Source organism: Lissotriton helveticus, chromosome 12 (genome assembly GCF_964261635.1).
Source record: "Lissotriton helveticus chromosome 12, aLisHel1.1, whole genome shotgun sequence".
NCBI classification, from domain to species: domain Eukaryota; kingdom Metazoa; phylum Chordata; class Amphibia; order Caudata; family Salamandridae; genus Lissotriton; species Lissotriton helveticus.
The window spans coordinates 365725480-365737935 of NC_136073.1; the positions used below are offsets into that span (position 1 = coordinate 365725480).

The following is a 12456-nucleotide window of genomic DNA, read 5'->3' on the forward strand; positions in this document are numbered from 1 at the left end:
AACAGATTTGGCCTATCAAGTTCCCTTTGTGCCAGTGATTGTCTGCCTAATGATTTTCATCTTAGTTCTGACAACACTGGCAGCAAGGGCGCTGCCCATTGTCTAAGTCATTGCATATCTGGTGATAAGGTCAGGTTGTTTATTTATTTATTTATATAATGAGTTTTATATAGCGCTGGCTAGACCCGTAGGTATCAGAGCGCTTTGCATTAGGTTACACAATGTTACAGAAAAAGATAACAATTACACATTACATCAAAAATAAGCAACACGTTGAGAGAGGAAACAAAGGTGAAACAAATAGAGCGGAGGGGGGGAAGGGGGGGGGGAGTGTGAAGGGGGAGGATGAGGGAGAAGACGGCAGGAAAGACGAAAGGAAGTCTGCACAAAGACTGACTGGGTAGGTGACGTCCGAGGAGAGAATCCACAGCCCGCCTCCCCAATAGCTAAACAAGGTAGTTCCATCTGGCATCAGTCAAATAGCTAGGTCTCAACTGACGAGGGAAAGTTCACAGAAGACAGACCAGTGGATAAACAGGGTGGGAACTATGATCAAGGACGGGTGAGGGCAAAGGTCAATAGCTGGAAAGAGGAGAAAAGTAGAGCGAAGAGGGGTAGGGGGTAGGGTGAAGAGGGAGGAGGGAGATAAGGTCAGGAGAGACGCAGGAGAGTTTCCCCAAAGACCGACTGGGTAGGTGATGGTCAAGGAGGGAATCCATAGCCCATCTCCCCTTTATATCGTGAGGTAGCTCCACCAGGCATCAGTCAAAATTGCTAGGTCTCCACTGTTGAGGAAAAGTTCTCAGAGTAAAATGTCATGGTGGGTGGACAGGAACAGGGTAGGATGAGGGCTGATCAAGATCAGGACGATGACCAATGATTTTGGACCAGGAGAGATAGAGCATTGAGGAGGGTTGTTCTCTTCCGTACTTAGGATACTTGACATTACGATAATATATACCATTATGTTGAATCAAATGGGATTGTGCAAGACTCTTTATGGCCACACGGGTTGTCCAGTATATCGCAATGTGTTTTCTTTAAGATCATGTGATGATGCACACGGTTAATTTGTTTGGAAGTTAAACAATGAAAACAGTACTTGTTTGGTATGCACTGCCAAAAGCCAAAAAAGAAATAAAAAAAATCTGCCTCTCACTGGGGAAGTGACCTAACTGAAATCAATTAGGGTATACTATTTAACATATAAGGTTTCTGAGTTGTGGACTTTAAACCAGTGTGCTGTAGAAGGGTTCTTCTCTGACACTTACTTTGGGTTGTGTGTGTCTGTATGCTTCTGGTTTTCGTTGGGAGCGCTTACAGCTAGTGATGTATGAATTTGGAGCCCCTTTACTGACTGCTCCAGCAATTCATTAATTTCCAACTGCTTAGCATGCAAATTACAGTTGAAACACATGCCCGTTCTATCAATTACAGGGTCCGACTGCGCGTTGGGACTTGAACAGTCTTTCATATTAGTCGCGACAGCTAACTTATCAACCACCTGACTGCCAGCTACCGCTTCCTGATCACATTCGGCTATGATTAAAAAAAAACTAGAGGTTGTTGTTAAAGCGTTCCGTTCTCAGTTTGTTTAATTAAATTGTGAGGGCGCTGACGCATTTATAATTTGTCATCCTGTGCTGAAGCAATTTGCCACTTTGTTTACAGAAAGGAGTTAACTTAGGTTTTCTGCCGCCATTGTTTCTGGATCACATGCGTTGGCGCACTTGGCCTGGCTGTCAGCCAGCAAGAATGTGTTTTTGAATTTTTAATTTTTTTAAATTTTTTTTAACATTGACCTGGACATTTGTTAACTCAAAAAAATGCTGAAACCGTATGTATATTTTTTTCTGTGGCTGATAGCTTAAAGAACGAGATGTCATGTTGTTTTCCTTTCTCCCGCCTGCAGGGCTGCTCGTGGTCTGTGATATTTGTGGATTTCGACGCCCATAACAGGAACAGGCAGACCCTGTGCTCGCTGCTTCCCAGAGAGTCCCGATCCCATGTAAGTTTATTTCCATTGGCCAGCCTCACGCAGGACATTTCATTCCAATCAGCCGGTTTTATTTCCTCTGTGACCCACTGCCTGGTTCTTTCTGGTCAGAGACCAATGACTTGTTTCTCATAAATGTTCTAATACAGGATGACGTTTGAATGCACACTTTTCAGAAATTCATTTCACAAGCAACGCGCCAAAATTGGTTTTACGTTTTTACGTGCATCTAAAGTAATGCAATAAATATACCATTGCGTTGATTTGCAGTGAAGAACCCGGTTTAAAAGCGAGCAAGCCAGCTCTGTGCTTAAGTGGATTACTTGGAACAGGGATACGTTTCAAAGCAACATCACTAGAAAGATCTATGTTTACATTGTTTTTCTATAATTTCAATTTTGCTGTTGAGGTTTTTAGTTTTTACTGAAGCATTTCTTCTTAGTGGCAGCTGGTGACATTTGAAAGTGGTGAGGTGTAAAACTTTGGTATGACTTTTATGTAGTGAGTGAGGAGAGCTAGCTTAATGACAAAATGGGGGGCTCAGGCTGTGGCCTCCTCCAGAGAAAAAAATGGAAAGAGATTGGCAAATGGTTTATTTTAAATATAGAAATTTGGGCTAAAGCAGGGCTTATAAAGCAGTGGGAACATATAGTCATGGCTTATTAAACACAATAAAAACGGCTCCATATCTTACTGCATTAATATGTTCAACATTTACTGTAATGTGCAAATTGTACAACGCAACAACTTCAGCCTTTTAAAGTCTGAGATTGCCTAGTGTCTTGCACCGCATGTAGCATCAGCTTTGGAAGAAAATGCTGTAACCAGGCTTTGGAAATGATCCACAGCGGCCGACTGCAATCAGTCATATAGAAATATGTGCAGACAGTCCTTTAGTGGGATGAAAAATGTGGGGACACTCTAAAAGGGAACATGTAAAATACATTTCTGTGATTCCCATAGTGTGCTACTCGACCGGTATTTCGGTTTCTCTTAGATGGAATTGCATCCAGATATACCCCACAACTGACCTACACCTAAAACGTCTCAGCACGATTGGCTGTTAGCTGTTTAAGATAAATGAGTAACAAGGATTTGTTCTAAATAATTAAACTTAAAAAAAAAAAATCTGACATTTCAATAGTATTGAGGCCTGTGGAAGGAGTTTTGGCCTTCAGTTATGTGTGCTTTTAGTTAGATGTGTATGTCCTTTTTCACTGCACATCTCGTCCATCTACACATCTTCAACCACCTCTTTCCTCTTCAGCACCCTCATAACACTCTTCCCCGATTGTACTTACTCGCATTTCCCCCCTTCGCCACTTCCGACGACATACACTGCAGTCACATTTAAGCAATTTATTTCCTTTTGCCTTTGCCCTTTAAATATTTTGCCATCTGTGCACCCCTTTCATACACATTTCCACAGAACTGCAATTACAACTGGAATAAATGATCATAGTTCTGTGTGCTCTGCAGAGAGGTCAACCCACTGACAGGCACTTTGCTTTGGTGTCAGCGTCAGAGCTCTCAATCAAAGCCCCTCATAAATTCCTGGCATGGCTCAAAGTATGCAGAGAAAAAACATACAGAAACAGAATATGATTAAATAGCTAACTCTTGAGGAAGGAAAGATTAAGTAAAATATGAAATCGCTGACATGCATTGCCTTAATGTTTTTAGCACTTAGTGTTTGTTAATCAATTAATGTTTTTGCCATTAATGTTGCCAAGGGCATGAAGATAGTGACAGTTTTAATGTCATACGACAGATAACTGTCTACTGTAAGCATATAACTCTCACTTTAGGGTTGACTCAGATATTTGGATCAGCTTTTCAAGCTCGTGGGGGAACAAAAACAGCAGCTCCACTTCTAACGGGGCCAGCGGTGTGCACCCAGGGCCTGGGGTATCACAGTGTGGGAAGGTAGCGTAGCGATGGGTCTTAGCATAATATACGTGACAGAAGATTAGCATTGTAACGTTTACCATTACCGAGAACAAGGCACCAAAACACTTGTGCTTTCATCCACTTCTATGGGTGACGAATGGGAAAGGGTAGGATATCTGCTTGTGAATGATCAACAGCTGCTCTCATGCAGGGACTGAGACTCCACCCCCCCCCCCCCCCCCCCCCCCCCAAAACCATGATGCTGAACGCGTCACTGTCCCATAGTGGATACTGCCATAGACTACAATGGCAATGAAGGGCTTTAGAACAGTAAGCTCTGCGTCATAGTTCAGAAAGTTGATTTACTGCCTGTCTTCCATCTCCTGTTTCAGAGCGAGGTGGGGCAGGCATCATGGGACAGACAGGCAAGACTTAAATACATCGATTTGTTTGGAAATACGATCATGTCTCTAAATAAATCGATCTACTTAATATTTGTACAGGAATGTGTAGGATTTTCAGGGGGGGCGCAGTCCCAGAACCTAAATGGAGTAACCGCCATATCTCTTCTACAATACCGTGCGCGTATCCATATTAATTATTCAGAGCTAATGAATTTTTTTTTAGATATTATCACTGTTATGCAGCACATATGAAGGTGATATGTACTAGAAGGATGCAAAACCCTAGAAAAATACCGAAATTGAGCGAGCTGTCCGCCCTATAGAGCAATGCTCCCTTACGTCCTGCTGCTAGCGGTTTGGTGCATCATTCAGCCTCTTTTGGAGTGAATCAGACAGCAAATCTGTAACCTCTGTGCAAAATATAATTTTAAATGAAATCGTTCAAAAGAATGACTTTGCTCTACAGCTGTTTATTTAAAAAATATATACGATTTGAACACATTGTTCACCACATAATTTCCTAGGCACTAACTAATAATAGGTCTTAACTAAGGGACACTTAGGTTGTTTAGTTTATTTATCCTTAGCGAAGCATAAGTGGCGGTGGACTTGAATAGCACATGTCCATGGGAAAGTTACACCATCCTACTTTGCATAAACCTATAAGTACATCGAAGCCCCCGAATTGAATCCAAGGTACAATAACCTTAGATTGAGCAGATATTTTAATAGGAGTCTTCTTATTCCATTCAATCATAGATTGCAAAATCAACTTATTATACTAATATATCTAACAAAGTTCATTACAGCAAATCAAAAACAATAACATGACGAATTTCAGTCAAATTAACAACAATTTCATGTGCCAAGACAGCCAGAGGTCATTTCTGTATAGCAAAGGAAAACATGAAACTAATAGCCACAAAAGAGTATATATTCAGAAACACACAGAATCACATATAACGTACAGTCAGTTCCAGCGTCTGCTTCCTCTTACAAAGAGACAAAGTAGAATAACCATCCCATTTAGATACCTCATTTTAGCAATCCATAAGGAATAAGTTAATTCTTAATAAATGAATGTCTGCTCAATCGAAGGTTACTGTATCTTTGATTCAGATCAGGTGTGACGATGTACTTTTAGGTGTATGCAGTTTTATCATTTGCTTGAGTGCGCCTTTCACTGGACAAACAAGCCCATTTTGCCTCATTTTTCCTTATTAACCATCCTACTTTGTATGTAGTGGTATTCTTTATTTTTTCTTCTTCATCAATGTTGTACAACCCTGATGAACGAATCGATACATAAAATAAGAGGATTAAAAAAACACTTAATTTAAAGTGGGGAATGGTTTAACTTACCAATGGGTGTTCGCAATATGTGCAGAACCCGTTCTACTTCTCAGTGTTGTAAAATGGATGACATGGACATACCCTTTCAACACCTGGCTGTTTATACCCCCTTTGGTGGTGCAGAGGAGGGTACAACTTTGCTTTCTATTCTATTATGTTCTGTTCTTGGCATTTCTAGAGTGTATGGATACCAAGTGGGCCTCCCAGTACTAACAAATTATATCTGTGCCCATATTCTGAAAGAGAATTAAGTAAACAGCAAAGTTTTCAACAACTTCCTGTTAGACCTGCACCATTGGCGTGGGTCTCCCTTCCATTTTTTTTTTGCCTCCCGTGTTTTTGCTGTGTAGTGGACTCCGTTTTGCTGGTCTAGATGCTTTGGGCACTTTACTACTGCTGTTCAGTGTCAAAGTGCAAGTGCTCCCTTTCTAAATTGTTGTTATAGATCAGTGATGCCATGATTAGCATATTTGATTTACTGGTCAGACCCTAGTATAGTGTACTGTATGTGCCCACGGCCTGTAAATCAAATGCTGCTAGAGGGCTGCAGCACTGATGGTGCCACCCACAGAAGCAGCCTGTAAAACGTAACTCTGGCCTGCCATTGCTGAGCCTGTGTGCAGTCTGGACTACCATGTCGACCTGGCAACTGCACACACTTGCCAGTCCCTAAACCTTCCCTTTTCTAAATATTAGTCACCCCTAAGGTAGGCCCAAGGTACCCCTGTGGGCACGGTGCATTGTATGTAAAAGGTAAGACATGCGCTGATGTGTGTAGCATGTCTTGATAGTGAATAACTGCCAATTTCATTTTTCACTATTGCAAGGGTACCTGTTCCCATAGGACAGAATGGGGAGTTTGTTTATAAACAACTGGCCCTGGGAACAAGGTGGAAAAATAAAGTATAATATGCCTGAACTCAGGATGTTAAAATGCATCTTTTAGTGAGGGTGATATTTACATTCTGTGTGTGAAAATATCACTTTTAGAAAGTAGGTATTTTCTTGCCTAACCATCCAGTGTGCCTCTGCTAGGTTTGTTTATTGCATGTCTAGTTTTTGAATAACAGGGGCTGGAGAGAGGCAGCGGCTCCAGAAGTCTGATGAGCCAGGGCTGGGCTGCATTTAGAGTAGGGGAGGAGATTTCCTTTCACCTGAATGGGCCTGGTTTGTCTTCAACAATGCTGTCTCCACCTCCTGCCAGGAAGCTGCACCAGTGAGGACAGAACTGGTTTTGACTGCGTACAGAAACTCTCTGCCCTCAGAGAACAAAGAATTTTGGTATTAAAAAAGAGGGGCCCAGACCCCAGACTCTTCTGGCACTGAAGAGGAACCTTTGCCAAGGAGAAGAGCCGGATAAGCGGAGGAGGAATACTGACCCTGTGCTGTTTGCTGTCTGGGGTTGGCCTGCAGTGGCTACTTGCTGCCAAGGAAAGAAGAAAAGGACTTCTTTGTTTGCTTTCTCACCTGCTTGAAGAAAAGGTCTCCAAGCTCTTGCAACTGAGCTTGCCTCCTGTTCTGAAGTCTCAGGGACACAAAGACTTCACCACCAGCTCCCCTGAATTTCCTTGCTGGGAGTTCTGACCGGCGAAGAGGTGCCTGCTGTTGTTTTGGACCTCTGGAGACCTCTGGAGACTGTTTCTCACTGGGAGCTGGAAAAGTAACGCAACTTTGAAGACGTGAAACGCGTCCGCACCTGTTTCCAACGCATTGCCGAAGAAACAGTTGCAGCGCCTGCCGCAGCTCGAGAACCTGCTGCATGCCCCATCGAGCGCACCGTTTTTCGTAGTCCGAGACCAACACACCGATTTCGACGCAAGGCCTGCTGTGCGGATGCAAGACTTCACACATCATCCGGATGGTCTCATTGCATCGAGGCGCCAAGTCTGTTGCATTGTTGGGGGACGCAGTAAGAAACAGATTCATCAACTCCCCATGCAGTAAGAAATCGATGCATCAACTCCGCTCTAGTAAGGAATAGACGCCTCAACTCCCCTGCGCTGCAGTAAGAAACCGACGCATCACCTCCCCTGGAGCAAGGAACCGACGCATCTCCTTCCCTAACTGTAAGGAACCGCCGCATCCCCTTCCCTGTGGCCCGTTTTGTTTGTTGTCATGACGCATCCCAGGTACTTTGTGAGAAAAGTGTTGCATCTGCAAATTGCTTGAAATGAACTATTTCTACCATCTGAAAGTCGTATTTTTATTACAGTCTTGTGGATTTTTGTTGTTTGGTCTTGTTTTGGTTCAGATAAAGATTACTTATTTTTCTAAACTGGTGTGATTTCCATTTGAAATGTTTTCACTGTATCACTGTATGTGTTCACAAATGCTTTACATACTGGCTCTGAGATAAGCTTGTCTGCTCATGCCAAGCTACCAAGGGGGTGAGCAGAGGTTAATTTAGGAGTGTATCCCCCTTACCCTGACTAGAAGCAAGGATCCCTAATTGGGCAAAGGTTCCTACCTCTGCTAACTAAAGACCCTCATTTCAAACACTTCCCAAAGCTTAATTTGTCTTTTTGATTGATAAGCAGGGAATTCCATAATTTAGGAACCAGGCAGTCAAAAGACCTACCACCAATTCTTATTTTTTTTTAACATAAGGAATTGTTAGTAAACATAGAGCAGTAGAACACAATGTTCTACTGGGGATGTAAGGACGAACCAGGTGTTGTAATAGCTGCGGGCCCTTACTGTGCATCACACAATGAGCTATTCATTGGACCTTAAACTGTATCTTCTTAGCAACAGGGAGCCCGTGTAACAATATGGAACACTTCACAAGTGTGTGTGTCCTCCGCTTCTGCAGCACTTATACTAAAATTGGAACGATATAGAGAGCTTTCTACACTGTTTAGATTATGATTTCATACTATGTACAAAAGAAATGCATGCACATAAATGTAAAAGGTCAGGCACATTATTTTATAAATCTTTAATTAAGGGAGTATATGATTGTTTTATATTGATACCACTCTCCCTCCTTAACCTGTACTAAGTGTTTTCTGTAATCCAATGAATGAAGTAATGGAGTCTGACCTGATGCATCTTGGATGTTTTTCAACCTGGGTACTCATTTAGGGGCCCATTATGAGTCCTGCACTTTTTGATCTAGTATCACACCAGGGAAATACTGATACCTTTCTTGGTGCAGTACTCCTACATCTTTTGAGTTTTGCAGCATGACAAGGGGAATAACATGTTAACATGGCATATGTTCACGTGTTCTCCGTATGTAAAGTATAAAAGAATAAGTGCCTGGGCCCAAATTTTAATAAGAAGTCAATCGACGCCGCGGCTGAATGCTGGGGTTGCTGAATGTCAAGGCTGTCTAGTCTTTTTTTCACCTCCTGCCTTTTTCATCCATCAATATACTGTTGTTTCCTCTATATAACATTCTTATAGGTTCAATTGCACCCCTGCTTTCACACTTTGCCAATATTTTTCCATCTTTCTGTTCCTCATTTGCCCTTTTGCTGCTTTTCTGTCTCTTGTTTTGGGTGAAAGTCTGATGATTAAAAAGAAGTCCGAGTACATTTGTGCCAATATTTCCTTTTGAGACTAGCTTTTCAATTATGACGGATAACTTTTTATTTAGCTTCAAACTATTGTTGCTTTCTTTTGTGAACCGTTTGGGAATAAAACTCTGGATCTCTGAGACATGCCAGGATTACCCTAGTGCTACCATGTTTGACGCCACCATGGCTGGCAGTTCCCCAACTCCTTAGCATGTCACACATCAGGATCTAATTGTCAGTTTCTGCTTAACATATCTGAAAGAAACACGTTAGTGTTAGATTCCTTACCTTAGAATATCCCCAGGCGTCAGACTGGATCCGGAAAGTTTTCGTCAGCAGTACCCTTGCGCGTCGGTAGGCGTCGTCTGCGGCTCCGTGTCCGTCATCGGCGTAGTGATCGCCAGGATGATGTCGTCGGAGTACTTAGACGCCGCCTAAGCAAGCGCCAGCAAGCACAGATCCGGGAAGAGCAGTACTCTTAGTCCTTTTATGACTAACTTTTTGATCTATTTTGGATCTCTTTTTCGAGTCGTCATCGACTCCTGGTGTGGTAGGGATACCTGGCTTCAAACTGTGCGAAGCCTGTCACCTCCTGATGTCGGTGACCGACCCCCACCATCAGGGTCTCTACTGCCTCGGGGCCGACCACGACGACAAGTCGTGCCCAGACTGCCGGGCCTTGATGTCGAAAGCTAGGCGGAGGCGGTCCCGCATACTACTTGAAATCCGTCAGTTGTCGCTCGACGAGTCAACGTCATCACTCGTTGGGCTCCAAGTCCTACGGTAAGTCGAGGAATTCCAAGAAGTCATTGAAGAGGCGTCATCGCTCTTCTGACTCCCCACGCCACTCGTGCGACGCGGCTGAGGGTTCGGGCGACACCGCCCACGCAACTCCGTCGGAGCCACCAGCGCCGCCTCCAGGCCCATACCCGGCGGTCCCTGGCCTGCGAGCGCCGCACGAGGAGATTTGTGACTTCCTCATTGCCATGTCGACTCACTTCCCTCCGTTGAGGCCTGCTGGTGCGCCTTCGGGCCCCGCAGGTCTGACTGGTGGCCTCGGCGGGCCGGTGGCTCTGGCCTCGGTGCCATCGGGTGCTTCGGCCCGGCGCTGTAGACGACTTCGGTCCCGACGCCGTCGTCCCATGTGGGATCCGTGCCTGGATCCCGGTCGACGCCAGTTGACCATAAGACTTCTCTGCTGGCGCCGACCCTATTGGTGTCGCTCCCGGCGCCGTCCCCGGACGACGTCGACCCGGTCCGCCGTCGGACCGGCGCCGCTCGGCGCGGTGTCCGGCATCGATGGGTGAGGCCTTCGCCTACAACCCGGCTCAGTCATTCCAGCCTGTATACCAGGACACGGATGAAGGGGGAGGACTGGGAGAGGTCTGAGGACCCTCTGGCACAGCAGTGCCAGATGAGCAAGGACTGGGCAGATGAGCTAGGGGAGGCCAGTGGTTTGGACACTTCGCCCGACACTGGGTTCATCTCTCCTTCCTCCGTGGCTACGAAGGAAGGTGCTACCTATGGTGTGGTGTTGCGCAGGGCAGCCAAGGCCTTGGCTCTTGAGCTCCCTGCTGCGGCCTTGAGGACTAACCTCCTCACTGAAGTGCGTCAGCCGCCAGTAAGCTCCTCAGAGCCTCTGCTGCCGTTTAATGAGGCACTCACGGACGTTCTGATGGGCACCTGGACCAAGCCCTCCACAGTGCCCCCTGTGGATCATAACATGGCCCGACGCCACCGCCCGGCTCCGGGCGACCCTAGCTTTCTGTCCGTACACCCCACCCCCGAGAGCCTGGTGATCCAGGCATCTTCGTCCCAGACCGCATTCCCGACCGCTCCCCCGGATCGGGAATCCAAAAGGTTTGATCAGTTTGGCAAGAAACTGTTTTGGGATTGCGGTCTATGAACACCGCTTGCCTTTTAGGCCGTTATACCCACTCCTTGTGGGACACGGTTGCGGACGTGCTGCCCCACTGCCCGGAGTAGGCCCGGGCCCGGCTCGTCTTAGCCCTTGCGGAGGGGCGGGATGCAGCACGTTATTCTATCAGGTGTGGACTGGATACCACAGACTCGCTGGTAAGGGCAATTTCCACGACGGGGGCGGTTCGCCGCCACACCTGCTGAGGTCCGCCAATTTCTCGGGCGATGTCCAGGCCACACTCATGGACATGCCCTAAGATGGCCGTCGCCTCTATGGCGACAAAGCAGACAGTGCGCTTGAGCGTTTCAAGGACTCCAGGGCTCAGGCCAAGTACTTAGGCCTGTCTGGCCAGTGCCAGCAAACTTCTGCTTTTCGCCCCTTTCGTGGCCAAGGAAGGGGCACCCCCACACAATCCACAGGCCGCAAAACCAGCCTCAACGCGGCCGCGGACTTGGTAAATGCCGTGGCGGTGCCGGGGTACAACGGCAAATCCAGTCCACGTTCGCTCCTGCAGCATCTGCCTCAAAGCCTTCCTAGTCCGAGCTTTCAGGTCCACCATCACTTCCTCCACTGGCGCTCCATCACATTGGACAGGTGGGTGCTGCAAATCGTCCGAAGGAGCTACTCCCTCCCCTTCGAGGCGACCCCTCCAGCCATGCCACCGCAGTACCACCGCATGTCGGGGGATCACTTGCAACTTCTGCAGGAGGAAGTTATGGCCCTCTTGGCCTAGGGGGCCATCGAGCGCGTTCCTGGCCCTGAAGTAGGACGTGGTTGCTACTCCCACTACTTTCTAGTACCCAAGAAGGCAAAGGAGGCCTATGCCCTATCTTGGACCTCCGGATCCTCAACTGCTTCCTCCGGAAGGAGAAGTTCAAAATGCTGACTTTGGCTCAGGTCCTAGCTGCCCTGGACCCTGGAGACTGGATGGTAGCGTTGGACTTGCAGGACGCATATTTCCACATCCCCGTCCTGCCGGCCCATCGGCGCTACCTGCGGTTCACGGTAGGCCACGAGCACTTTCAGTTTACCGTGCTCCCCTTCGGCCTTACCAGTGCCCCTCGGGTGTTCACAAAAGTGGTGGCGGTGGTCGCAGCTCATCTGCGCAGATCAGGGGTTTCAGTTTTCCCCTATCTCGACGAATGGTTGTTGAAGGCGGACTCGCCCCAAACAGTCGTCTCCCACCTCCAGACTACGGCCGACTTCCTGCACTCGCTGGGGTTCTCCATCAACGTGCCGAAGTCAGTCACACCTGTGCCCCTCTCAGAAGCTCCTTTTCATCGGAGCGATTCTGGACTCGGCGCAGTTTCGGGTTTATCCCCCCGAACAGCGGGTTCGGGATATTCAGGCTCTGATTCCGATCTTTCAGCC

General features: G+C 46.6%; 1 protein-coding gene across 3 annotated transcripts in view; it reads left to right on the forward strand.

Annotated features, from left to right (window-relative positions):
- Nucleotides 1–12456, forward strand: part of PHKB (phosphorylase kinase regulatory subunit beta) — a 1437099-nt gene that overhangs the window by 779005 nt on the left and 645638 nt on the right. For all 3 annotated transcript variants that reach the window (XM_078669366.1, XM_078669365.1, XM_078669367.1), the window contains one exon: nt 1913–2008. In XM_078669366.1, coding sequence (XP_078525492.1) covers nt 1913–2008 — 96 coding nt within the window. The remainder of the gene's footprint in view (nt 1–1912; nt 2009–12456) is intronic.